General features: G+C 50.6%; 8 protein-coding genes across 8 annotated transcripts; 5 read left to right on the top strand and 3 right to left on the bottom strand.

Moving 5' to 3' along the window:
- Positions 1-2,741: 2,741 nt before the first annotated feature.
- GIQ15_04426 (uncharacterized protein) lies at positions 2,742-3,554 on the top strand (the record flags this gene model as incomplete). The annotated part of the gene is made up of 1 exon (XM_033551843.1): positions 2,742-3,554. The coding sequence occupies one exon, from the start codon at positions 2,742-2,744 to the stop codon at positions 3,552-3,554; it is 813 nt and encodes a 270-aa protein (XP_033405573.1).
- Positions 3,555-4,137: 583 nt separating this feature from the next.
- Positions 4,138-7,432, bottom strand: GIQ15_04425 (enolase; the record flags this gene model as incomplete). Its single annotated transcript, XM_033551842.1, has 8 exons — positions 4,138-4,863; positions 4,917-5,005; positions 5,112-5,164; positions 5,332-5,433; positions 6,298-6,738; positions 6,800-7,139; positions 7,193-7,249; positions 7,309-7,432. The coding sequence occupies 8 exons, from the start codon at positions 7,430-7,432 to the stop codon at positions 4,138-4,140; spliced, it is 1,932 nt and encodes a 643-aa protein (XP_033405572.1).
- A 2,428-nt stretch (positions 7,433-9,860) lies between these two features.
- On the top strand, positions 9,861-13,193 carry GIQ15_04424 (cation-transporting ATPase pma1; the record flags this gene model as incomplete). The annotated part of the gene is made up of 1 exon (XM_033551841.1): positions 9,861-13,193. The coding sequence occupies one exon, from the start codon at positions 9,861-9,863 to the stop codon at positions 13,191-13,193; it is 3,333 nt and encodes a 1,110-aa protein (XP_033405571.1).
- A 1,073-nt stretch (positions 13,194-14,266) lies between these two features.
- On the top strand, positions 14,267-15,645 carry GIQ15_04423 (26S protease regulatory subunit S10B; the record flags this gene model as incomplete). Its single annotated transcript, XM_033551840.1, has 4 exons — positions 14,267-14,483; positions 14,570-14,956; positions 15,015-15,471; positions 15,525-15,645. The coding sequence occupies 4 exons, from the start codon at positions 14,267-14,269 to the stop codon at positions 15,643-15,645; spliced, it is 1,182 nt and encodes a 393-aa protein (XP_033405570.1).
- A 733-nt stretch (positions 15,646-16,378) lies between these two features.
- Positions 16,379-18,669, top strand: GIQ15_04422 (endoplasmic reticulum mannosyl-oligosaccharide 1,2-alpha-mannosidase; the record flags this gene model as incomplete). The annotated part of the gene is made up of 3 exons (XM_033551839.1): positions 16,379-16,859; positions 16,949-17,593; positions 17,645-18,669. The coding sequence occupies 3 exons, from the start codon at positions 16,379-16,381 to the stop codon at positions 18,667-18,669; spliced, it is 2,151 nt and encodes a 716-aa protein (XP_033405569.1).
- Positions 18,670-18,908: 239 nt separating this feature from the next.
- Positions 18,909-20,297, bottom strand: GIQ15_04421 (putative peptidase; the record flags this gene model as incomplete). The annotated part of the gene is made up of 1 exon (XM_033551838.1): positions 18,909-20,297. One exon carries the CDS (start codon positions 20,295-20,297, stop codon positions 18,909-18,911), a length of 1,389 nt encoding a protein of 462 aa, XP_033405568.1.
- Positions 20,298-20,795: 498 nt separating this feature from the next.
- GIQ15_04420 (histidine kinase M7) lies at positions 20,796-24,049 on the bottom strand (the record flags this gene model as incomplete). The annotated part of the gene is made up of 2 exons (XM_033551837.1): positions 20,796-22,957; positions 23,014-24,049. The coding sequence occupies 2 exons, from the start codon at positions 24,047-24,049 to the stop codon at positions 20,796-20,798; spliced, it is 3,198 nt and encodes a 1,065-aa protein (XP_033405567.1).
- A 2,517-nt stretch (positions 24,050-26,566) lies between these two features.
- On the top strand, positions 26,567-27,070 carry GIQ15_04419 (60S ribosomal protein L36; the record flags this gene model as incomplete). The annotated part of the gene is made up of 3 exons (XM_033551836.1): positions 26,567-26,614; positions 26,708-26,890; positions 26,990-27,070. 3 exons carry the CDS (start codon positions 26,567-26,569, stop codon positions 27,068-27,070), a joined length of 312 nt encoding a protein of 103 aa, XP_033405566.1.
- Between the last annotated feature and the right edge of the window lie 128 nt (positions 27,071-27,198).

Here is a 27,198-nt window from a genome sequence, read left to right as displayed (position 1 = left end):
GACATATGATGATTTGTGGTCTTCAATATCAAAAGTTCAGTTTTTTTTTTTGTTATTTTTTTTACTTCTTTTTTGCCTTGCTGTTTTGTTTTTTTAAGTCAAGCCTGAGTTCTAACCATCAATCCCATCTAGGACTCAGCAGCAGGCTCTTCCTTCTTGACCTCAGTTGCGGCCGGAGCCGGTTCCTCGGACTTAGCAGCCGTGGCATCCGCTGCAGGGGCAGTGGTGGATTCCTCGACCTTCTTCTCTTCACCGGCAGCACCTTCAACGGGGGCCTGGGGAGGCTGTTGGGAGGTCTGTGGCTCTTGCTCACCACCCTCAGAAGAGGTCCAGAGAGTCAAGTTGTCGCGCAGAAGCTGCATGATGAGGGTGCTGTCACGGTAGGACTCTTCGGAGAGGGATTCGAGCTCAGCAATGGCATCGTCGAAGGCCTGCTTAGCTAGGTGGCAAGCACGGTCGGGTGAGTTGAGGATTTCATAGTAGAAGACTGAAAAGTTGAGGGCGAGACCGAGACGGATAGGGTGGGTGGAGGTTAGCTCGGTTTGGGCAACGTCGGTGGCGTTCTATGGAATGTTAGATATACGATGATAACACAAGATATGGACTGTACCCACCTTGTAAGCATCGTGGGCAGCAGTGACTGCGGTCTTGCGCTTGTTGCCAGAGGCAAACTCGGCGAGGTAGCGGTGGTAGTCACCCTTCCTATAATAACGCATCAGCCGTGTATCTCTCGACCCTGACATCACCGGGTTAGACGTACATCTTGTGGTAGAAAACCTTGGACTCTCCGGACTCGGCATTGGGGATAAGAGACTGGTCCAAGACGTCGAGGACATCCTGGCAGACGCGCTCGAGCTCGAGCTCGATCTTCTGACGATACTCGCTGATAGCCTGGACGTGCTTCTCGGAGCCCTTGGATTCTTCCTTTTGCTCGATGGAGGAGATGATGCGCCACGAAGCACGGCGGGTTCCGACGACGTTCTTGTACGCGACGGAGAGAAGGTTGCGCTCATCGACTGTGAGTTCACCACCGATCTGTGTAACGGGTTAGTTGAGTGGGCCGTGGCAAGTATAATGGCAAGTATAAACTGCCGATTCATGCATGGACGACATACGCTGGCAACCTCCTAGAGGGATTGTCAGTATTCTCGAGTTATTTGACGCTGGACATGTCTGCTATGCGGCTTACCTTCATGTACGTGACCATCTCTGTACCAGGCAAAAAACAAACAAACAATCAGCATTCATCCACAACTCGATTCCAGGGGGATTGGATGGACGACATAAGTTCTATCAGCGTCTCGATTGGGTCCTTACCATCGTAGCGTTCGGCCTGCTCACAGAGCCTGGCGAGGAAAGTTTTGCTACACTGCCAGTCAGTACCAGGCAACGAGCCGCCGCTGGGTGCAGGACGAGGGTCCAGCTTACCTATCACGCTGTAGACCGAGAGCCATGATGTCAGTCCAGGATGCTCACGACGTAGACAGCGAGAGAAGAAGATGTCAGGAAGCAGAGTCTGCCTGTCCTGGGTGAAGCGTAGACAGCGCGAGCCTGTGGGAGGGGTAAACTTACCTCAGATGTCATCTTGGGCGGGAGATACGCTGGTTCGAGCGAGGATCGAGAAGTGCAGGCTGTGTCGGTTAGAGAGCGAGTCCTGGCAGAGCAGAGAGCAGTGTTGGTGTTGAGTTGTGAAGGCGAGGTGAAGATGAAGTTGAAGATGAAGTCGAAGGTCGAAGTCGAAGTTGAAGGTGGAGGAGTGTGTGGGAAAAGATGACGATGGCCAGAGGTCAAACTTGCCTAGCGCGGAACACAGCCAACTGGACAGCAACAGTGAACAACAGAACAGGACAACAGGAGACGAAGATGGTATTATATTCACTGGATCACTGGAAGAGATGGCTATTTATCTTCTCTCCGGTCTGGTTATCTTTTGTCTTCTCTGCCTTGTGTTTAGCGAGTCTTCAGCGCTAACTGTGACACCATGCTGACTTCTCTACGCGCCAGGCTGATACAACCACTGTTACTACTGTTACTTATACTGCTACTGGCTGTTCTATGGCCAGGTAATTGCAAGGGATAAAGTACCGGATACAATACAACAGGACTGGGGGTGTATAGAGTGTACGTGGATAGAGCTGCGCCCGACATACGCGCCGGTCTGCCTGCTCTTCGCTGCCTATGAAACACCAGGCAGGCAGCAGGCTGTGATGGGCTGCACAGCCTCCCCGTCGCTATTCTCGTGCTCAAACCGCAGAGCCTCGAGAGCGTGAAGAAGCCTCGCTCCTTTGCCCCTTTATACAGGCCGTCGATGCCGTCATGTGACGAGTTGCAGCCTCATTTTTTAGAGTAGAAAAAACAAAGAACAAACGACGAACTAACATGAACTAACGACGGGCGAACTCACGATCTCCGAGTGCAAGAGAACCTTGTCTCTATCACGGAGCAGCCAACCTAAACTCGGGACTGAGTACGGACTGGAAGTGGGATGGTACGGGCACCGAGTATGGACTATGAGTATGGACTATGAGTATGGAGTAGATGGAAAGGGGCAGGAGATCTATGGCGCTCCATGAAGTATACATTACACCACTGATGAATGTCGATAATACGAGCCAGCAGCGATCTAACGGATATAACACGTGCCGTCAGTATCGATCATCGATATATAAGTCGTTGATGGCGGCCAGTAGGATGAGAAGCTGCCGTCCATCTTCTACGCAGTCACAATATCAATATCCGCCATGAAGAGCCTGAAGAAGATATTCAGCTCGAAAAACAGCAAGGCAGGGGATACGACTTCATCCTCGAAACCAGCTGCAGATCACCCCCTATCGACACCGCGCCTCACTCCAGGAGTCTACGGTAGCTTCCCCAGCCAGTTTAGCATCTACTTCGCTGGACCCGGCCAGGCCAAGAAGACAGACCACTTCTACCTAGCAACGGACGAAGATGGGAGAGTTAACCCGCTTAACCTTTTCACCGCTCATACGGCCATGGTCAAGCTGCAGGTTATACTCTACGCTGGTACGGACCTTAACTCTGCACCGCTTGGTCTAGCGGGTACGGAGAAGTTTTTCTCTTCCACGTCGGTGATTGGGCTGCCTGTGCCCGCTGGTGGTGAGGGAGGTAACCAGATCGAGCGAATGACGGACCAGAAGAAGCTTAAGTTTGCGATTCTCAATTTCAGCGTTGGTGTTGGTGTTGGCGCGGGGCAGGAGAAGGGGGATTTCGAATGGCGGAGTGATCACTTATTTTCGACCAAGCCGAGGGAGATGGTTGAGTATAGGTTGTCGAGGCTGGGTGCTGACGGGACGGAAGGGGAGGTCGTTGGTATATGGAGTAAGAAGCTGGAGATAGGGGAGGATTGCAAGATGGGTACGTTTCGGTTCCAGGGCAGTGGAGCGACGGGGGAGCTGGGAGAGTATTGGACTCTGATGGCAGTTATGTCGGTGATACGGCTGTGTCAGGTGGATTGGGTGGCTAAGGGTGCGGCAGAGGGGTTTTTCAAGGCTGGAGGGAAGCTGGCCGGTGCAGGGCTCGGGTTTGCGGTCTGAACTGTCTATCTATGCCATCCATCTATCTACGTTGTTGAAGCAGGCTGCCCCTGTCAAGATGGAGGGTGCCTTGGCGGCTGCTGCGGTAGAGACCAGTGGTAGAAGCATCATTTAGATAAGACATAATCGAACAGGTTCTATCAACAGGCCCAAAAGAAGGGACAAGAGGAGAAAAAAAGAGTAAATGAAATCTAAATATCCTAACAAAACAGCCTAACAAACCACCTAACATGCTAAAAGTAACTAAGATAGGCTGTCTCTGTCTCTCAATCTGGGTGTCTGCTTGGTTGCAATGTTCTAAACTTTTGGATGACGAATGATAGGAAAGTGGCGGCTCTTTTACTCGAAGGCTAGACGAACGATGACATGGACATGCATGATAAGGAAATGTATGAAATGACGTAGTAGGAATAGGACAGGGCAGGGTAGGGATATTAGAACGATATTAGCTGAGACTCCATTGCTGGGGATATGGGAGATATATCAGATCAGACGAGGAAAGGAGGAGAAAGAAAGATAGGAAGAGAGGAAGATAGGAGAGGGGAAGATAGGAAAGAGAAAAAAAAAAGGCGAGTCAGTGCAATCACATAAAGTCGTCATCTCCCAGGTCATCATAAGCCGTAAGGTCTGCTCCTCGACTGTTGCCACCAACCCGGGAAGCAACAAGGCTGGTCTTGGTCTTAGCAGCCTTGGTCTTCTTTCCTCCCTTCTCAGCAGCCTTCTCCTCCTTGAGTTTCTCGTTGCTAGCAGCCGTCATTGCACTGGCGATCTTCTTGATCTCCTGGCTAGGCAGCTCCTTGACCAGCTGCTTGGTAAAGTCCTGCAGCCACAGGGTATATGCTGCCTTCTTGGACTGGGCCGTTAGCAGAGGCACAAGGGCGTTGGTGAGGGCTGTGAATTGCGGTTTTGTGCTTGGCTTGAAGAGAGGGATGGATGCGAGGTCTAGAGACTTGGTGGGGTCGTTGGCGTCGGATATCACGCTCTTGGTGGGTGCGGTGCGGTTGCGGGTGCGGGCCAGGTCGATGTCTCCGAATAGATCTTCGGCATGCTTGAGGTCGGCGGCCTGTTCGGTTCTGCGTAGCTCTTCCCGCTTGGTGGCCAGGTCTACTTCGGAGTCAGACTCCTCTTCAGATGATGATTCTTCGGCCCGTCGTCGAGCGGCGGCGGCCTGGTGCTCGGCTATCCGCTGGGCTTTGGATTTCTTGTTGGCTAGGGCTTCAGCGTCGGCTTTGGCTTTGGCAGCAGCTGCCTTTTTGGCCTTTTCACGCTCAACTTCGCTGTCCTCAGCGGCTTCCCAGTCGTCGAGAACCTGGTTCCAACATTAGTATAGAGTTACTAAGGACGTAACAGGCTATCACCCACCTCATCGCTATCCTCTTCATCGTCGAACTTGCGTCGCGGGGCAGCAACGAGCGGAGGTGATGATGGAGGAGTACTTTGTTCCTCGTCTTCTAGAAAAAAGAAACGAAATAAGGATGTTAGCCCCTGTCAGTTCATCATCGCATCCCCCATCCCCATCCCACCCGTTAGACTGGCTCGCTCGCCTGTCCGCCTCACCGCTCTTCTGGGTTTGACCAGGCCATGTCCCGTATCGTGTCGCGGCCGGGACGCTGCGTTATGTACGTGGTTTATGTATGATGATGTGATTGCCAACGCATAGGCAGCGATCCCACACGCGGACAGACGAACCCCAGTCATTAAATTCTTTGATGGCAGCGAGCAAGCGACGGAGCGAGAGGAACGCAGGCACAGGCACAGGCATAGGATATATGCTTACCCCACTTTGACGGCGCCATGCTGGTCTAAGGCTTGTTTCTCGTCTATATATCGTTCTCTTCTGGACGTCTTCTGGAGGTGGTGATGTTCTTCGTTTGGGGATCTGGCGGGCGAGCGTGTAAACTGGACGGTAGACGGGCGAGAGGCTGGTCGAACTGGTTCTTGCTAGGCTATAGATAGGCGTGAGAGACAGCGAGCAGAAGACACGATATATCAGTGTGCGAAGGGCGATGTCGAGGTCGAAATGTTGTGTGAGAGCGAAAGTTCGTCTTCCTCCTTTGGGCCTGTTTCTTTTCTGCCCAACAAGCCCGTGACCGTCATTGGCGGGGTGGAGGCACGTGATATTAGTCATCCTCTTCTCCTTACTCTTTACTCTATTACTTCTATTACTTCTACTCTTTATCATGTTCAAGATGATACAGTGAAGGGATGGTCATTTCATTTTCTAGTACACTTTTATGTTATTGCCCGTTCGTCAGTTCGTTGTTCTCCTAGTCAACGTAACATTGGACAGCATAGATGATCTTTGGATGTCGACTGTTTACATGTTGATGGCGGTGCGGAACTTCTCGCCGGCATAGACGGCGTTCTCGCCGAGCTCCTCCTCGATTCTGAGGATCTGGTTGAGCTTGGCAAGACGCTCGGATCGGGCAGGTGCACCGGTCTTGATCTGGCCGGAGCGCAGGCCAACGACGATGTCGGCGATGGTGACGTCCTCAGTCTCGCCGGAGCGGTGGGAGACCATGACGCCCCAGTCGGCGGCGTAGGAGTCCTTGGCGGCCTGGATGGATTCGGTCAGGGTACCGATCTGGTTGACCTTGAGGAGAAGGGCGTTGCAGGACTTGAGCTCGATGGCCTTCTTGATGCGGAGAGGGTTGGTGACGGTCAAGTCATCACTGCACGGTGACAAGTTAGCAAGATGCCTCTATTACCCCCTGGAATAGGCAAAAAAAAAAAAAATACATACCCGACGATCTGGAAATCAGAGGTCTTGAAGAAGTAGCTCCAGGCCTCCCAGTCGTCCTCGGCAAAGGGGTCCTCGATGCTGACGATGGGGTACTTGGCAGCGAGAGACTTGTACAGGTCGGCGAGTTGCTCGTAGGTGAGCCACTTGCTCTGGTCAGACTCGGGGTTCTTGAAGTCGAGATCGTACTTCTTGGCATCGGCCTTGTAGAACTCGCTGGAGGCGACGTCGAGAGCGATCTTGACCTTGCCAGTGTATCCGGCTTGCTCGATGGCTTCAGTGATGAGGTCGAGAGCTTCCTCAGGGGTCTGGATGTCGGGTGCAACACCACCCTCGTCACCGACGTTACCGGCAGATTGGCCGTACTTGGTCTTGGCGAGAGCCTTGAGCTTGTGGTAGACTTCGGAACCCTGACGGAGGGCCTCAGAGAAAGATGGGGCAGAGCTGCCAGAGTAAGCATATGCTCGTTTTGATACGTATCAGGCTGGATGAGGTGAAAACATACTCTGGGACGATCATGAACTCCTGGAAGGCGAGACGGCCACCGGCGTGAGAGCCGCCGTTGAGGACGTTCTGGAATGGCACGGGAAGGACATATGGCTTCTTGGTGCCAGCGAGATCCGAGACGTGAGCGTACAGTGGGACGCCCTTCTCAGCAGCACCGGCCTTGGCAATAGCCAAACTGACACCGAGAATGGCATTGGCACCCAGCTTGGACTTGTTGGCAGTGCCGTCGAGCTTGTTCAGGAACTCGTCGACCTTGGACTGGTCTTTGACGTCGATGTTTTCCTTGATGACGGCCGGGCCAATGATCTCAATGACGTTCTTGACGGCCTTGGTGACACCTACGTTGCGTTAGACTTGCCTCTCCATCAGAATACCGACGAGCACAGCTTACCCTTTCCGAGCCACTTGGCCTTGTCTCCGTCACGGAGCTCGGTGGCTTCGTGCTGACCTATAATCTGTCAGTGATGCCCATTCAACGGCAGCGAGGTGATATCAATAGGTACGTACCGGTGGAAGCTCCAGATGGGACGATGGCACGGTGAAGGCCAGTCTCAGTGACGACGTCGACCTCGACGGTTGGGTTACCGCGAGAGTCGTAGACGGAACGAGCGTGGATTTTGGTGATGGCCATGTCTGCGGCCAGTTGTCAGTCAGTAAGGGTTGGTAGAGCTAAGTGAATTTGCAGCAGAAGACGACAGCAGCAGGCTTGCTAGTGTCCTTGGGTGGTTTATATATCTGGTCAGGGTAGTGCTTGTGACGGCGGGGTGAGATGGGATGGAGGGGCAGGCTAATCAACCTTGCTAGTTGTATGTTATAGAGCGGGAGCCTCACTTACTTGCGGCTGCGTGCGTTGTTCTTCTGCTGCTGGTCTCGGCTACCTGACAGGCTCAATTGCGGTATTAAAAGGCGTGCTGGTGTCTTCTCTTTCTTTCGTCTTCTTTCATGCTTCCTGCGATGCTTGCGGGATGGACGGAGGGGAGTAAACAAGGCGGGTCACGTGGTGATGCCCTGGGCCTTTGCCTCTTTGGGCCATCCCGGACCATCCCGCTTAACCCCGAAATATCCCGGGTCACGTGGTGTCTTAGTAATCGTCTCTCTTTACACTCCTGGAGCATACTTACTCCGGATACAACTGCAAGAAGATATATACTCCCTCGTCTTCCATCATGGAATATGTTATGGCTTACGATGGAATAGGCCTCATCTGGCACCTACTCTATTTTAACTTCCACTATTTACTGTCAGGTACTACATGTTGAAGACAAATAACGATACTAAGACCAGAATGCTGTTTTAATAGTTAAAGGTATTTCTTCAGCAAAGGTTATTGGCAGCCAAACGATTCACCCGTTGAGCTATAGAGAGCCGTTACCATAGCCGGGCGCCATGGCCACAGTGTATGAAAATGCTATAACCCCGCGTCAAGTCGGTTCTGTTACTAGGGCGTAGAAGGAAAGCAACATTTTAAAAACAAAAGGGAGTGTGTAGCGAATTATCGAGGACGAGTCGGATATTAATAGTTAGCAAATCGGAAGGGCAAGTAATTTCGGTCGGACGGAATGTGGATAGCCGATCTTCAACAACAACGCAACGGCACCACTGGTTCGTACAGTTTCTGGTGGGCAATAACATCGTAAGAAATCCTTGCCTGGTGGATCGCAGATATTTAATCTCCTTACTTTTCGACCACGCTATACTGCGCGCTATCTAGCAGCATGGGCATACGATTCCCACGTTTTAGATGAAGTTACACAGGATCGACCTAGGCCAATCGCGGTATATTTTAACCTGCAATACGGCCGTCAAGATAACGAAGGCCTGAGTGTTGGAGACATCCCGAGTGTCATCATACCAAGCAAAATTTGTTTTGCCGAAAAATTCATCGTTGGGTGCTATACCCGATCCGGATAAGGGAGTGGAGGATGGAAGCTGACCGGCGTAAAGCTGAACGAACTGAAGTGGTGATGATTCATAGATAACAACATCGACGGTTTTGGAGTGGGAGAAACCAAACATGTAGATAGATGTTGTGGAAAATCTAGTTTTTATACTTTAAATGTTGGCTTAAATTTAGACGGTTTGCCTCTCGCTACCATACCCGAAAGCACTATGCGACGGTTCGGTTTGTTGTGGCATTCCCGAGTTACCTTGCGCTCTGCTCGGGGTCACCAATAGCGAATGCAAGAGCAAAGCAGGCCTCCAATACGAGCTGAGGTCATCTCTGCTGCTCGAAGTTCTGCTACGGCCTCCTCTCCTCTCCCAGCAAGCTGGAAGTACCGGGATCAGGGTTAGCTGCCGCGGATGTTCATCCAGCATTCCTACTCGTCGCTTGCACTGAACGTTGCGTTGTGGCTGTGGTGTCCGGCTGGGACTACCTAAAGGGGCTCGATGTGGTTTTTATATGATCCGATCCACGCAATTCCCACGCCGAAACGCCACGAGAACATGCAAAAAAGCATTGGACGTGCGTACGGAAGGTAAGGATCAAGCTTTAGCGGGCTCCACATGGCAGCTTAGCAGCGAATAGCCACAGGGCTAATATAAAAACCACAAGCGCCTGAAGGAGTTGTATGAGGCATTTATCACCAGGGCTAATCTCGCGATATCAAACCTCCATCGGAGGGGGGGAGACGTACGCACGGCGTAGCATCGTCGGGATTGGCAGATGCCGCAAACCATAGAGGATGGAGCTCGAGTGCTCGTGAATGGGAACTTTTCTCCCGTGCTTTTCCTGGCATATGCGACTGTATATACTTTCCCCTTCAGCAGTTGCGAAGCGAAGGGGAGAACGGAAACAGAAGAGGCTGGCCTGCCGTCATAAAGAAGTTTTTTTTTCCTTTCCCACAATCCCCTCTTCAGCTGCTGTAGGGCACGGGCTGTAGATGTAAGTAAGAAGGTATAAATACGACAAGGGTAGGCTGTAGTAATGGGCAGATATTCTCCTCCATTGCCCATCTCAACCTCTCTTGATTCCTACCTTGGATATTCCCCCTGAAACCGATTCGAAATCGCCCCGTTCAACCCACTTCAATACCTTAAACAGCTTCTCCTTTGACACCATGTCTCCCCAAGACGATGCACCGGCTGGCAGTGATGACAAGGAAGCCGCCGATTTAGAAAAGGGCGAGGAAGGCAAAGGCACCGCCGACGGACCCAAGCGTATCACCTTCCAGCAGCCAAGGAGAGATGATGAACGCCCAACTCGTCGTACCTCTGGCGAGCGTGAACGTCGCCGGTCGCGCTCTAGGAGCCGTCATTCCTTTAGCAGCGTTCGTGGAGGTACTGGCAACAACGCTCTCACCGGTATCCCTATCGAGTTCCGCACGCTGTCCATCCAAATCAGCGAGTCTCGCAATGTCTCTACGGACGTCGCTAAGGAAGGGTCCAGTGCAAGCGTCCACAACGACAAGGAATACTTCGAGAAGCTCGACTTCCATATCCTCTCGAAGGACACACTGTGCCAACAATTCAACGTCTCGTCCGATCAAGGTCTCAGCGCCGAAGCTGCAAACACCCGTCTACAGAGAGATGGGAAGAACACTATCCCTCGTCGTCGCCCCAACTACCTTCGCAAGATCCTGGGTTATGTCTTTGGTGGTTTCTGCTCCGTCCTGTGGGTGGGTGTGATTATCTTCTTCGTCTGCTGGAAGCCCCTTAGCAACCCACCATCACCAGCAAATCTGGGCATGGCCGTCCTCGTCCTCATCGTCATCTTCCTGCAAGCTGGCTTCTCGGCTTTCCAAGACTGGTCTACCAACCGTGTGATGAATTCTATCCTCGATCTTTTACCTGTGGAGGCTCAGGTCTTGCGCAATGGCGAGATCGTTCGTATCCCAGCTACCGACCTCGTGGCCGGAGACATCGTGCATATCTCTTCTGGTAACAAAGTGCCGGCGGATATGAGGCTCATTTCGAGTTCTGGTGATGTACGCTTCGACAGATCAGTTCTCACTGGAGAATCCGACGAGGTTGAAGGTGCCCTGGACGCCACGGAGAACAACTTCCTCGAGACCCGTAACATCGCTTTCATGGGAACCGGCGTTACAAACGGTCATGCCGTTGGCCTTGTGGTCTTGACAGGCGGCCGCTCTCTCATGGGCCGTATCGCCATGGTTACCACTAATGTCAAGGAAAAGCCAACGCTCATCCAAAAAGAAATCAGCCGGTTCATTCGCATCATCGTGGGTTTGACGTGTGTCCTCGCCTCGCTTCTACTGTTCAGCTGGGTCGGGTGGATCAGGATTAAACATGCTGCGTTCATGGATGTCGTCGCTATGCTGAACAATGTCCTTGGATGTGTCGTTGCTTTCATCCCTGAGGGTATGCCTGTTGGAGTCGCCCTTACGATGATGATGATCGCTAATCGCATGAAATCTGCCAACATCTTGCCCAAGGGCCTCTCCACTGTCGAGACTCTCGGCTGTGTTAATGTCCTCTGCTCTGACAAGACCGGTACCCTGACCCAAAACTTGATGACTGTCAAGTCCATTGGTCTCGTGGACCAGGAATATACCGTTGAGGAGCTCAACGACGCTCTCAAGGAAGGTAACCATGGCGGCGTTCTTGGGGAGTTCCACCGCGGCTCCATCCTCTGCAACGATGCTTTCTTCGAACCCGCAACCATCAGCCAGCCTCTTGACGAGAGAGCGATGAACGGCAATGCGACTGATTGCGCTATTCTACGCCTAGCCGAAGCAGCATTGCCATCAAAGCGTGTCGTTGCCGAGTTCGACAGGGTTTTCCAAATTCCGTTCAACTCACAGAGCAAGTGGATGCTTACAATGCACAAACCACAGGGCACAAATACCTCTAGTTATGACGTCTTCGTCAAGGGAGCACCAGATGTTCTCCTTCCAATGTGTACTTCGTACTGGTCAGGGAAAGAGGGCAGAGTCATGCGACTGAATGAATCGGCAAAACGACAGCTGTCAGAGTTCCAGGAGAAGCTTTCACGGAAGGCCGAACGAGTTATCCTCCTCTGCCAGCGACGCTATACGCCCCAAGCGCCTCTTGGCTCCAACTACTTCGGTGACGAAATCAAGACAAACTGTATCAAAGACCTGACTGTTATTGGCCTGTACGGTATCATCGACCCTCCACGCCCAGAGGCTAGGTCGACAATTGCTTCCTGCCGTCGAGCTGGGATTCGCTTCTTCATGGTTACTGGAGATTTCGGCTTGACAGCCACAGCGATTGCGCGCGACATTGGTATTTTCACAGGAACTGCTGACCCTGATCGTGTCCGCGATTTTGACGACAAGACTATTTCTCCCGTGGATAAGAACAATCAAGTCCAGCTGGCTGACACTTCTTCCTCTAAAAGCCTGCTGGTTGAAGGACCCGAAATTTCGGCTCTTACTCAGGACAAATGGGATATAATTTGCAAGTATGAGGAGATTGTTTTCGCACGTACGACTCCTGAGCAGAAGCTCCGCATCGTTGAAGAGCTCAAAGCTCGTGATAACGTTGTTGCGGTTACCGGTGACGGAGTAAATGACGCCCCCGCTCTCCGGGCTTCTGACGTCGGAATTGCTGTCGTGTCTGGAAGTGATGTGGCCATCGAAGCTGCTGACCTGGTCCTGCTGGACAAGTTTGATTCCATCGTTGAAGCCGTCCGATTGGGCCGCCTTGTCTTCCAAAACCTTCAGAAGCTCATCAGTTATCTCCTCCCCGCCGGAAGTTGGTCTGAGATATGGCCGGTGCTTATGAACCAGTTCATCGGTGTCCCTCTCCCCCTCAGCTCTTTCCTGATGATCATCATTTGCGTATTCACGGATTTGTTCCTGTCGTTGTCTCTGATCATGGAGAAAGAAGAGTTTGACCTTCTCAGCCTCCCACCACGCAATCATAAGAAGGACCATCTTATCAACTTCAAGATATATGCCCAGTCATATTTGTTCATTGGAGTGATGGAAACCGTGTGCGCCCATGCGATGTTCTTCCTATACATGTACCGCAAGGCCGGCATCCCATTCCACTCCCTCGTCTTCGCGTATGAAAAGTACTCCGATGGCTTCTATGGCTATACCAAGGCCGAACTCACGAACTTCAACAATGTTGGGCAATGCGTTTACTTCGTCACCCTGGTGGTACTGCAGTGGGGGAACATCTTGTCCATTCGAAACAAGCGGCTCTCGATTCTGCAGGCAGATCCAATCCGAAAGCAACGTCGCAACCCATGGCTTGCAGGTGCTGTCTTGGTTTCACTTGCAATCGCAGTCTTCGTTACTCAAACGCCTGGCATTAACAGACTTTTCAACACTGCCCCTGTGCCGATTGAGCACTGGTTGCTACCCATTCCGCTGGCGGTTGGTATTCTCTGCATGGACGAGTTTAGAAAGTTGCTGGTTCGGCTGTTCCCACGGGGCCCTATTGCTAGAATTGCCTGGTGATTTTCATTCCAGCTTTGCAGAGTCGATGGCTAATAATACCGAGCGTGGTGGGTGGCACCGTTCAATTACTTTGTTGAAAGACAAGGGGAGGCTTTTTTCGGGAACAGAGGGGTCGTCTCTCATCCGCTTGATATAGCATGTACATACATAACTATACACATAGCAGGATTTAAGTAGATATAAAAATTGCAAGATCACAAATAATTTCAGCCTTGAGGTCTCCGGAGCAGGTGTTGATATCAGAGTGGCCGGGATATGGTACTGCTAAACCTCATTTTCTGGTTATACGTAGTATTGAGAAGGTCATGATTGTGATTATAGGAGTCCTTTAAGGCAGTCTTGTATAAATATGAACGTGAGATGGTCAGATATAAATCTCATCGGGAGTTTTAAGAAAAGCGGGATGCCCTGCCAAGCAAAATGTATATGGTCACGTGCACATAGATCTATATCCTGGACCTCAGGCAACAACATACGATATGATATCTTACTATTAAAGGATTCTATTGATTTAAACTTATAGTTCTTTGTCAAGGGGTCGTTCTAATAATAATTCGTCTGCTCTTCTTAGCATCAAAAACCTGAACATGCTCCAAGTGCTTATACTATTGCAACTCAAACCCGTGCCAACATCAGTTCTTTTAAAGAAGGAAAACAGGCTGTGTAAACCCCCAAGAAGCTTCCTATAGCTAGGACGATTGTAAAATGTTTGACTAGAACTAGATAGAGGGCTTTGTTTTGATATCTGATGTCTTCCTTATACACGGACTATATTTAATCCGAAATATACACGTGATTATGCTTAGTCAGACAAACTCTCGTTGTTTGCTCTGTTTGCATTGTGATAGAGGATTATGTAATCCGTGATGAAGCTGTGTCGACGCCTGGAGGTAAACCGAAGGTCCAAGAAGCACAAGACAACACACAACAGGAGGATTGAAGCTATCTTGCGAGCATAGTGACGGTTCTTTTCGCCTGGACTGATATTCGGCTAGCTCCCGCTTTACTTCGATACTATATCCGATCCCTCATCAGCCCAACGCGCCGCTCCCCGGCACGCAGAAGCCACCATCATGGACGGTACCGGCGACCCAGAGCGCCAGCAAGCCTTGGAGGACTACAAGAAGAGCCTCCTGGAGTCACGAGAGTGGGAAGCAAAGCTAAAGAATCTCCGACTAGGCATAAAGGGCCTACAGAAGGAATTTGATGTGACGGAGGATAACATCAAAGCCCTCCAGAGCGTGGGCCAGATCATTGGCGAGGTCTTGAAGCAGCTTGATGAAGAGAGGTGTAAGTGATGATGATCCTTCAACTCGGGACTGAATATCACACTGGTCTTGTTATTTCTATGTGTTTTGTACTGACCTCCGCCCCAGTTATCGTCAAAGCCTCCTCCGGCCCAAGATATGTCGTTGGTTGTCGGTCAAAGGTCGATAAGGCCAAGCTCAAACAAGGAACACGAGTAGCTCTCGACATGACGACCCTGACCATCATGCGAATGCTTCCCCGCGAAGTCGATCCGCTCGTTTACAACATGTCGTTAGAGGATCCCGGACAGGTCAGCTTCGGCGGTATTGGAGGTCTAAATGATCAGATCAGAGAGTTAAGAGAAGTCATCGAACTACCGCTTAAGAACCCTGAGCTATTCATGCGCGTCGGTATAAAACCACCCAAGGGTGTGCTATTGTACGGGCCTCCAGGAACAGGAAAGACACTGCTTGCGCGAGCCGTCGCTAGCTCGTTAGATACCAATTTCTTGAAGGGTATGTGTAGATTGGCCCTCCATCTACCCTAACCTATAACTAACATACGAGTAAACAGTCGTGTCATCTGCAATCGTTGACAAATATATCGGTGAATCTGCCCGCCTTATCCGTGAAATGTTCGGCTACGCCAAAGAACACGAGCCATGTATCATCTTTATGGACGAAATCGACGCCATCGGTGGCCGAAGATTCTCCGAGGGAACTTCTGCCGATCGAGAAATCCAGCGAACTCTCATGGAACTCCTCAACCAGCTAGATGGATTCGACTATCTAGGCAAGACCAAGATTATCATGGCTACCAACCGACCGGACACGCTTGACCCAGCTCTTCTACGAGCAGGGCGATTAGATAGGAAGATTGAAATCCCGCTACCTAATGAAGTGGGCCGACTGGAGGTGCTGAAGATTCATGCCAGTGGTGTTTCGATGGAAGGCGAGATTGATTTCGAGACGATTGTGAAGATGAGCGATGGGCTGAACGGAGCCGATTTGAGAAACGTGGTTACCGAAGCGTAAGTCTATCCCGTAGTGATACGTTTGCTAGAGTGTTTCTAACAGTGTGTAGTGGTCTATTCGCTATCAAAGATTACCGAGATGCCATCAACCAGGACGACTTCAACAAGGCTGTTCGAAAGGTGGCAGAGTCGAAGAAACTCGAAGGAAAGCTGGAATATCAAAAACTATAGAAGAAGTAGATATCCCTGTTATACCATCAAAGCGTCTTGCTTCTTGAGCGATTGATATGGTTGTCCTCTGCTATGTAAATCAGATCATAATTATCCGTACTACTGCCTACCGTGCGGCCCAACCCCCTAGTCCATCTCTTACCATTCTCTATACAAATCCACCGTACAGGCAAACATCCTATCCGTTTGTAATACATTTCTCTATCTTTCTCCCGTGGCCGTGTATACAAAATGCGTTCATGGAGACTGCAAACAATGCAAACAGGGGGTACTACGACTTTATGCCACGCGCCAACTTCTATAAAAATTGATCGCATGACAGAGCAGGGCAGACAATTCGCCGCTCAATTGCTGAAGAATTTTCTATAACTATTGAACCTGCGGAATACTAGATAGCCGCTGGAGGTATATGCTGGCACTACGCTGGCGCAGATAAAAGCATCAGTTGCGTTTCAATCCCAATGGCTCTATAGCATCTCGCGCTTCCTATAGCTTCATGAACAAATCAGTAAATTAACCCAAGCCTCAAAATTTACCAGTGAAACCCAGGATCACTAGAACTGACCACTTGTCCACTTGCAGGCCGCCGAAAGCTTACTCTCCGCTCCATACAACCCCCCTTATTTCGTCCCGAGACCCATCCGAATGCCTTCCGTGTGACGCCCGCCGACCCTATCCAGAGTTTTAAAAAAACACCAGGATAAAATAACGAGGGCATACCCATTTTAATTAAATGGCCTTCCAAGTCCCCAACAGAGTGCCGGCCTTCAATTCTGCGCAGCGCGAAATAGAGGATGGCTACTGGCGCGCTGCCACAACCAACAGTCTTTTCGCCAAACAGTCCGGCATCCAGCTCTCAGAGAAGATAGGAAACTTCATAACACCCTCACGAGAACTACCGATGTATAAAGATAAGCCATATTTTCAGTCCCGGGGGCGAAATCCTGTTGGACGGAAGCGGAAGAAGGCGCTGTGGATTACGATATGTGTGGTTTTCTTGGTTAGTTTGTGGTGGTTTTTGGGTGGGAGAGGAGGACATGCAGGCATTGTGAGGCCTATTGGGATGAAGGGCGGAGAGATGTGGAAATGGGTGCAGGGTTTTGAGAAGGGAGTTGTTGGTGGCAAGGGCAATGCGGTAGATTGGGAAGAGAGGAGGCAGAGGGTCAAGGATGCATTCCTTGTCAGTTGGGGAGGGTATGAACAGGATGCTTGGGGTGAGTATTTATACATATCATTAGAATTGCACACTTTCTCGATAGATCGGGATTCCGCTTTTGTGGACAGTGGCTGACCATGGATACAGGAAAGGATGTTTATCAACCTCTAGCTAGAACTGGGAGCAATATGGTCGAAGACGGAATTGGCTGGATAATCGTCGACACTCTCGACACGCTGATGCTCATGAACCTAACAACACAAGTCCAAAATGCCCGCAAATGGATTCGAACCTCGCTCCATTACCAACAAGACCAGAACGTTAACACGTTCGAAACTACAATCCGAATGCTGGGTGGCCTCTTATCCGCGCACTACCTATCAAAAAAATACCCAACCCTTGCTCCGCTGGTAGATGACGATGAGGGTGCTCCTGGTGATGACCTGTATATTGAGAAAGCAACTGGTCTAGCGGATCGGTTACTAGGCGCGTTTGATTCGCCGTCAGGCATTCCGTATGCGAGTCTGAATCTCAATTCGTCACATGGTGTACCGTCGCACACGGATAACGGGGCGTCATCGACGGCAGAGGCCGGCAGTTTGCAGCTTGAATTCAAATATTTGGCCAAGTTGACTGGCGAATCGCATTACTGGGAGAAGGTAGAGAAAGTTATGGAAGTCATCGACGGGAATGAAATGAGAGATGGATTATTGCCGATTTTTATCCTGGCTGATACAGGCAAATTCATGGGCGAAAATATCCGACTGGGAAGTCGGGGGGATTCCTACTACGGTAAGTTATACCATCTTAAATCTTATTTTGAAGTGTACTAACAGTCTATAGAATATCTCATTAAGCAATTTTTACAAACATCTGGCGAAGAACCGATCTACCAGAATATGTGGGACCAAGCACTTGCAGGCATCCGCAAACATCTCATCACCTATACAAAACATGCTTCCCTAACTCTTGTGGCCGAACGACCTAGCGGGCTCGACGACCCCTTAGTACCCAAAATGGACCATTTGGTATGCTTTTTGCCAGGCACCATCGCTCTTGGGGCCACGGGTGGCTTACCTCTTTCCAAAGCTCGAAAATCCCCGGGTTGGAACCGTCAGAAGGAGGATGAAATTGTTCTTGCCAAAGAATTAGTCAAAACATGCTGGGCGACATATCTTGCGACGGAAACGGGCCTAGCTCCCGAAATCGCATACTACGAAGTCGATAAACCCCCAAGGATGATGGAGGATGTGTTCCCAAGGTCGAAGAGCGAAACTAAAGCTGAAAAGGGCGGAAAAGGAAAGGAAAGGGGGAAGGGAGAGGATATACATATCGTTTCCAAACCTTTAGAACCTCTTGACGACAAGGACAGTGCCTGGAGGAAGGATGTCATCATCAAACCTGCAGACAGGCATAACCTCCAACGACCTGAAACTATCGAATCGCTCTTCTACTTGTACCGCATCACAGAAGACGAAATGTACCGCGAATGGGGTTGGGAAATGTTCAAAAACTTCGTCAAACATACAGCCGTCATTGAGGAGGCAACCAATGAACAGAGCCACGAGGGGTCGTCAGAATCCTCGGCCTCGCACGACGATTCACACCCGTCTAAGAGCTCATATATTCGAGCCTTCACGTCGCTAGCGAATGCTGACATGATCCCTCCTAGAAAAATAGATAATATGGAAAGCTTCTGGCTTGCCGAGACACTGAAGTATTTCTATCTCTTGTTCTCAGACAAGGACTTTATTCCTCTTACGGAGACGGTTTTCAATACGGAGGCGCATATCTTCCCTCGTTTCAAGATGGGGAAGCTGTTCAAGACCGGATGGAAGAGGAAGACCGAGTGGAAAGCTGAGGAATAACCTCTCGCTAGGGATAAGGAAATTCGTCGCATTTATACTATTTCTATACCTAGCATGCCGGTGTTATATTGTTACTTTGTATTTTTAGGGTTCTTGCTTGCTGAGCGTTTGCATTTCATTTCGTTGATATACCATGAATAAAATGCCATATTTATGATCACCGAAATCATATGGATAGATCTACTTGTAACTAGATATATATATATATATATATATATACATCCAGATATGGATATTATTTATGAGCGCTCTCTCTCAACGGCCGCCGCAATCAGTTTCTTATAACCCTCCAACCCAGCCTCCATCTCCCCGACAGTCAATGCCTCATCCTTGCCATGAGCAACAAATATAGTTCCAGGGCCATATAGATATCTCTTCACGTTGTCGCCGTAGATCTTCCAGTGCGGCACGTCCGTTCCGTAGTTGACAGTAGTGATATTGAATCCATCTACGTCAAAGTCCAGGTCGACGGGGCTGTATGACTCCGCACCGAAAGTAATTTCGACGTCTCCCTTCTTACCATCGCGACCACTTGTAACCACGACGGTAGTATCGTTCCTGTTCTGTCTAGCCGTATCACGAATGGCACGGACAATTATATCCTGTGCTTCCATTGGATCGCCAGCTGCAAGACGTACAGAAACCTTAGCAGTAGCCTCCTCTGCGACAACGTTTGACGCAAGACCGCCAGCCATGAACCCAATATTCAACGTCGTACGGCCATATTTTTTGCTGGAAGGCAGCCCGCCCTTTGATACGGGGATGTCACCCAGCTGGTCGATCTTCATCAGAATAGGCAAGATCTCAGACACTGCGCTGCGGCCTAGCCAAGGGTATCCAGAATGAGCTGGCTTGCCTCGCACACGGACACTGAATCCGATCATGCCTTTGTGGCCTGCCACGAGAGCACGTTCGGTGGGCTCACCAAAGATGATAGTGTGGTAGGTCCCAGAGTTGAGGCGGGACTCCGAGAATCTGGACATGCCCCGACCGCCGGTTTCCTCACTAACAACGAACAAAAGGCCAATTTCGGTGTCTGGGTGTTCGTCCAAGTGGTCCATGGCGGCGATAGTTTGGCAGGCCAAAGACGCCTTATCGTCGACGGTCCCACGACCAGAGATGAGAATGTCATCGCGCTTGAAGGGAGTGGATGACGGATGGCTCAGGGAGTATGGGATGAACGGCGGGACAGTGTCAATGTGACTCGTTAGGATGATGCTTGGGGAAGCACTATTACGATAGGCGTAGATATTGAAGCGGCGAGGAGAACGTATGGTCTTGCCGGTGTCATCGTCGAAGGCGACGTACTGTTTCTCGACAGTGAAGTTCTTGGAGTGTAGATAGTCCAGCAGGAATTCTCCCACGGCTTGTTCGTTATCGGAGATGGATTTGATCTCAACGAGGGAGCGGTGCAGGGAAAGCAGCTCAGAGCTAGCAATTACTTTATCCATCTCTGACTTCTGGATCTGAATAGCATCGCTACCAGTACCGACGCTGTCAATGCTGTCCACACTGTCAATGACGTCGCTGCTGCCATCGCTGAGACGGATTTGACCATCCACTGACCTAGCGCCGACGAGCGAGCTCGCCAGCAGCGAAACCAGCGCCAAAAGATAGGACTTGTGCATGTTTATTCTGTTCTCTTTTGCCTTTCTTCACAGGTCCATTGACGACGTCGAGGAGGTTGGATGGCTCATTTATGAGTTTCAGTCGGCTCTCCACAGTTTGAGGTCGGGATTATAGCCGGGCCAACCTTAACCCCAGGGCGCAAACTCAATGCCGAAGCTGTTTATCCGGGGCCAGGAACAAGAATCAGAAACCAGAAACCAGCAACCAGCAACGCGGAATCAAAAACGCCAACAAGATCCAAGGTCCAAAGGGTAGTAAATTAAATGATTACTAGATAAAATAGGTATATGTAGAAGCCACGCAGTCGCACCCCCGGAATCAAACCCATAACGAAAACGCAAAGCAATATATCAAAAAACACATTATAGAAGCTACCTAAAATGTAGTAAATAGGGCCAAATGATAAGAATCCAAGCCAAATCATAAAATCGTCATCATCCATCCGGAAAATAGGAATGGACATATATAGCTAAGAACCGTCCAAGACAAAGATGGTGTTATATCCTCCACCTTGCCTGTGATGCACAAAATTCCACTAACAGCCTCTCCAGATCTCGTAACTTGTACGGCTTCGTCATATATCCTTTCATACCGACCTTCGTGGCTCGTCGCAAAGCTTCGTCGGTAACGTCTGCGCTGACGGCGAGCACTGTAGGGCCGGGAGGCGGGACATTGTCTGGATCATATTTTGCCATTCGCTCGCGGTATGAAGAGACAAAGGAGAATATATGTTCCGTGGCTTCGTAGCCATCCATGTTGGGCATCCAGAGGTCCATGAGAATTACGTCGATAAATTTATGTTCTGTGGAAGGTGTAGGGGAGGGTGAGCGTGACGGGGATGCCGTGAATTGATGTGGGGTTGGGGATGGTGATGTAGAATGTGATGGAGGTTGGGATGGACATTGGGATGGGCACTGAGATGGACATTGGGATTGGGGGATAGCTGGGGGTGGGAGGGAAACGGTTCTCGGTGATTGATCAGGACTGCTGTCCTTTCCTGCAGGCCGCAACGTATTCCCCTCCAGTACCTCCTTGACAACTCTGACGGCCTCGCGGCCATCATAAGCTTGGTAGACGTCTGTATAGCCAAGCCGCTCAAGCATTGTGACTAGGATCTTACGATTGATCACGTTGTCCTCTGCAACCATGAAAGTGAGTGGGTGGCGTTCAGCGAGGGTCTGGTGTCCATTTAGATACGGGCTGTTATAGGAGAATTGGGTCGTGGTTGACATGGGAGTTGGAAGTATAGGGGCAGATATGGAGGATGGCAGGCCTGGTCGATGTATAGGGGATTGGACTACGTCGAAGGTTCGGGGTGGTGCCAGTGTTTGTGTTTGGGGAGTAGTAGGTGGAGAGAGAGCTGAGTTATTCATTTCTGTCCCTATCGCGGTGGTGGTGGTGTTGTTGTTATTGTTGTTCTCGTTGTCATCGTTGTCTTTCGAATGCTCGGGTAGAGGTGGGGAGTCTTCTACCATATTCTCATTCTTGTCACCGTTCGCCTCGTTGCCAGCATTTGTACATGTATGCGTGCTTGCAGTTGAGGTTACTGATGTGCATGTTCTCGGCGTACTAGGCCTGCTAAGCACATCATTTGGTATGATAGGCAAGCGAATCTCGAATTCTGATCCTCTATGCTCACCACAAGTCGAGGAGCGAACACAAATCAAATCTCCACCAAGCTTCCTCGAAAGACCCTTTGCCACAAGCAAGCCTAGACCCAGACCTTCTTTGCTGCGTGTTGTAGACCCGTCTTCCCTCGCAAACGCCTTGAACAAGTTAGGTAGGAACCCTTCTGGTATACCCGTGCCCGTATCAGTGACGTTGATAACAACATATCGGGAAGTGTGGTTTAGCTTAGCGGTAAGAGTTATGCTTCCTGACTCGGTGAACTTGAGAGCGTTCAAGAAGACACAGGAGACAAGTTTGGCGAGGTCCTTTTCGTCCATGTACAGTGTTTCAGGTACGCAGTGATCAACGGCCCAAGAGATCTGTTTAGTTGATGCAGTGCCGTTAGACGAGCGAGAGCGGATTTCGATTCGTTCACCGGTGGCAGTGGGTTCAGTTATGGAGGAGTCGGGACGGCCACCAACGTGTAGGGATTCATTAATCACTAGATGGAGTAGTTCTCGGATCTTGGTATAATGTAGGACCATGGGTGGGAAGACGGGAACAGGGCGGGTTACTCTAGACAAAGATCGCGCGTGCTTGCGGGTATTCGGAGGCTGATCTGTAAAGTCATCCGTATGTTCATCATGACCGTCATCATCGTGCTCTGACGGGGCCACGGCGTCAATAAACGCTTCCCTCATCTCCCCTCTAGCCGGAGTCGAATGTACAATCTTATCGCTCTCCTCCACCGCACTCCTGACTTCTGACGTCCGCGAGCGCTCACGGCGTGGAGATTTTATTGGAAAGTTAGGTGAGGAGCTGCGCGAGTAGCCAATGCTGCGAGGCCGTTTTTTCATTGGTTTCATGAGAAGGTCATTTCCGACGATTAGGATGTCTGGGCGCCCGTCGCTTGGGCAATTAAGAGAGTGGTTGCGGGAAACGCAGTGGGAATCGCCGATAATGGAGCTTTCGGGTGTATCAGGGACTTGCATGTTGAGATCATAGGCGTGCACAATATTGTCTGCAGCTTCGATAGCACGACGAGCAGAATCTATTTACCTAAGTTAGTATAAGTAATGGGATGGAATATATATAGAAGAAGCTTACCCTGAACAACCTCAATATCTCCCCTGAGTCTCTCAAATGTTTTAACCACGCCTGGAACTAGACCCTCATCTCCCTCTGTCGCTCTATGTATTGTGTCTGCAACAGTGCCGTGCATGACATCCAGCATGCCAACAACGCCATGCATCGGTGTCCGCAACTCATGCGACATACTACGCGCGTAGAGCTTGAGTGTCGGCTGGCCAGCTCCTGGCTTATAAGGAATGGGCCGCCGGCTGATAGAGCGAGAGCGACACCGGGATCGTTCGTTCTCTCGCTCCCTTTCCTGCTCCTTCTGCCGCTCATTCTCCAGTTCCCTCTCCATCTCGAGCTGCCGCTGCGTCAAACTTCCATCCATCCGCTGTAGTATCATGTCCTGTAGCGAATGCAGTATCATCTCAAGATACGCCCAGGAGACATTCCTCTTCTCCAGGCCAGCAGACGTCCACATGAGGCCCACGCGAGCGACAGGGGTACGGGCGTCGAAGAGCGGAACTGCCAAACAAGCCGCCATGGGTGAAGTAAAATGAGCCATGCTCGACTCCCCAACCAGCGAAGAAAGGTTATCTGCCACGAGGAAGGATTTATGCATATCTCGAGCCATGAAATTGCAAGGGAGGTCCCAGGACCAGGGCTTGTAGTTTCGATGTATGCGGATCTTGCCGTCGTCGTTGAAGTAGACAACTGGTGCGAGGTGAGACCTAGATCGACCAGTACCATCTACAGTGCTGCTACCTGGGGGTACTTCTTCTGCCACGAAGCCGCACTGAGCGTTACATATGCTCGTCACTCCCTCCATGAGATCCCGCCAGAAAGTATCATCGTCGGCGTCGCGCAGGTCTGCTTTCAACGATACCAGCCGCTCAATGGCATTACTCTGGCCGGTCTCGAATTGGCGATGCATTAGCTGTGCGGCAAGCTTCTCCTGAGCGCTAACGGTGAATTGCTCGAAGTCGGCAGCGCTGTAGGAGCCGGAGGAGCTCTCGTTGACGCTGGTGGTGGAGGCCATGCCGGGGTTGGGGGCCTCTGTGAGGGTCATGATTAAGTGCTGCTAGGACATCGATAGGTCTCTGTCTGGAGTATTATATCAGTATCCCATCCAAACGTGCTGGGGGGGAGAGGTAGGGGATTACCACGCGAGCAGCGAGCGTACCCCGTAGATGGCGCTCTCGTTGGCGTAGAAGCGTGAGAGCGATGTGGATGTTGATGTCGATGCGTAAGTTGTAAAGTCCAAGTGTAAAAAAATGTCTTGGCTGCGGGAGGGCACTAAACAGACAAAAAAAAAACCTAGTAGCTACAAGACCAGAGGACGTCGATAATTGAAACAGATGAAATAAAAAAGACGATAGACGAGATGAAGCAGAGTATTTCCCCCGTACTCTTGGACGACGAGGAAAAGAAGAAAAGGCGCTAGGCGCATCTAGAGCAAGCCACCAAGCTGCGGGATCGCGATGCATCTTGTTACTGGTCATATTCCGCATTCCAGCGAACTTCATTAGCCATCCCCCTGTCTCAACGGGTACAGGCAGATACCCGGCATGCAGTTACTCCGTACCATGGTGGCGACCCTGGCGGTGCGACCCGGGTGCGTACAGCCATCAACGCCAGAGACACGTTTGCTCTTCGCTTCCATCCCGAACAACTTGATGCGTCTTGTTGGATGGAGTAGGTTCCCGCGATACCCTAATCGATGTGGAGAACCCCATCCCTTGCTCGAGTCAAAGCATCGGTTTCAGTATCGCGCTAATTCGTGCTTTCTGATGCTGATCCTAGAGCTGATAAGTGAGAGGTACAGGATGCATCGAGTTTCCATCCGTAGTAGTTAGACGGTCGGGCAAACGGGCCTGGACAGATCGGTGTTCCGCAGATCGTTTACAGCCGGCTGAACTGCGGCCGAGCACTTCATAGCTAATGCTGGTTCGGCGGAAGATTTCATGTACGATGCGATGTGATGGCGGTAGATCGGCAGGGATAGGAAAAGGAACGACAGCAGCGATAATATCAGACTGACAGTGGTTGTGATAACGCTGGTTTCTGACCCCGGCGATAGTGCTAGCGCATAAGCTGTCATGTCTACTTCGTATTTTATCGCCTCCTTCCTCGCATTCGATGTTCATCATACGGAGTAGGCTCTCAAACACTCCGTGAATCGAATTCATGAAACAGCTGACCAGTGTGGGTGAAGTTGACTAAATATCGGAAGATGTAGTTCTGGAAGGGCTCATCACTACTCGTTGGTTACAAGTCCCAGCTGCTGGAGCCTCTACACAATTTTCGGCAGCTTGGGGTTGCTTTGAAGGATCCATCGCCGGCCCTTAGCCCTTCATCGATCAATACTGTATATCCGGTGGGCACGAGGAAAATGAGATTTTAGGTCTTGGTAGATGTCGAATATGCCAGCACACTAAGGGCCAGATCAATCTGTAGCCCACATATGCATCCATATCCTACCCATAGGGTGTAGAGGGGTGGACGGGCGGACGCGTTGGCTGGCCTGTGAAGACCTCTTGCATATATCGCGACGTCTAAAGGCGAGTGCTTATTTTCTCAATTGGACTGCTTGAGTTTTGCCAACCCCTCTCGGTTTGACCAGAAATCCACATACCTTCCCGTTATATGACACTGTGAGGCCCTTCTTGCTCCATGTCGTACAATACAGCCCGCGGGATTCGTGGGAACCTAGGCTGGAATGCAAGCGACCAATCCCAAACATGATGCTAGGTCAGCGTATGTAGGACCCCGGAAAACTCATCTGCATGCATTTGTGAATCTTGTCAATTATGCGAGCTGCAAGACGCTTGCACATCTCTTCACGGCCTTGCTGCGCCTCAGAAATAGGTCTGACTGGAGTTCCACGGTATAGGTGTGAAATAGTGGTAAATGCAAGGTCTTGAGAATCAAATGAGACGCTGCCGTCCAAATACCAATGCCTTCCGGCAACGCTGAAGCTATTTTTGAACGAGCTGCATCAGCAGGCGGTATTGTTCGTAGGCGAGGCGGCCATTCTAGGCACGTACAAGGGAGGAATGCCAGCTCAGGCGCCATATTCTGGTTAGATATGGCCTCGAATTGGCTTTGTTTATCAACTTCTTTCTTTCCTCAGTCCTCGGTGGCCTGGAGAAGCACGACAAAGGGGCTTGATAGGGTGATGATGATATCATAGCACAGGCTGACCTATGGGGCCTGCATAGACCTATATCACGGGCAGGACAATGCCATCTCCTTAGCTGCGGCGACAATACACACCATTATCCGGTCGAAACCCGCCCTAGAGGATTCAGGATAGAGCATAAAGAATAAGAAGACGCGTTGTTGCTTTCGAGTTGTTGTTGCAAGGAATAAAAAAGGAAGTAAATAAAAGGTTATGACATAAGCATGCTTAATAACATAATTAGCCCTAAACCCTAAGCCCTAGTTCCTAAAGAAGCTAGCGTCCCGCAGGCGAAGCCACCCCAAAAAAAGCTCGCCCAAAAGTCCGCGATTTGGACATCGTCGAACATCGAAAATATCGCCAACTTCTCTCCCTCCGCAGCAACCGTCGACATCACCGATCGAGATGGCGAACGAACGCTCCGGAATCGCCGCTGGCTTGAACAAGGGTCGCGTACGTTACTCCCCACGAAAGAATGAGGAAATGAAGATTGATGGATGGCCGTGAAGGGAGACCATGTATGGCTAAGACCTGTTTGCGATATAGAAAACCACCCCCATCGAGAGACGCGCCCGTATCTCCAGAACCAAGGGACATCTCTCTCGCCGCACCGCCTTCGTCCGTGAAATCGTCAAGGAGGTCTCCGGTCTCGCCCCATATGAGCGTCGTGTCATTGAATTGTTGAGGAACTCCCAGGATAAGCGTGCCAGAAAGCTCGCTAAGAAGAGAGTAAGACACTCCGGCCTTGTTATTAGGAACGACTGGGACACCGTGCACCAGGCGATGGGTTTTGATATTGGTGGATAAGCTAACATGTACTTTCAACAGCTCGGTACCCTCGGTCGCGCCAAGCGGAAGGTCGACGATATGCAGAAGGTCATTGCTGAGTCGAGGAGAGCTGGTCACTAAACAACGGAATCATGTCACTTATTTCCCAGTTCCGAATAATTCCAACCCACCCTTCTTAAAAAATCCAAAAAAACAACACACAATTTCAATGGAAAACGACATTCCTCGCTATTCGTCTGAATGTGCTC

This window comes from Arthroderma uncinatum, assembly GCF_011692745.1.
Source record: "Arthroderma uncinatum strain CBS 119779 chromosome Unknown scaffold3, whole genome shotgun sequence".
Taxonomy (NCBI): domain Eukaryota; kingdom Fungi; phylum Ascomycota; class Eurotiomycetes; order Onygenales; family Arthrodermataceae; genus Arthroderma; species Arthroderma uncinatum.
This window is presented reverse-complemented; position numbering and strand designations above follow the sequence as displayed.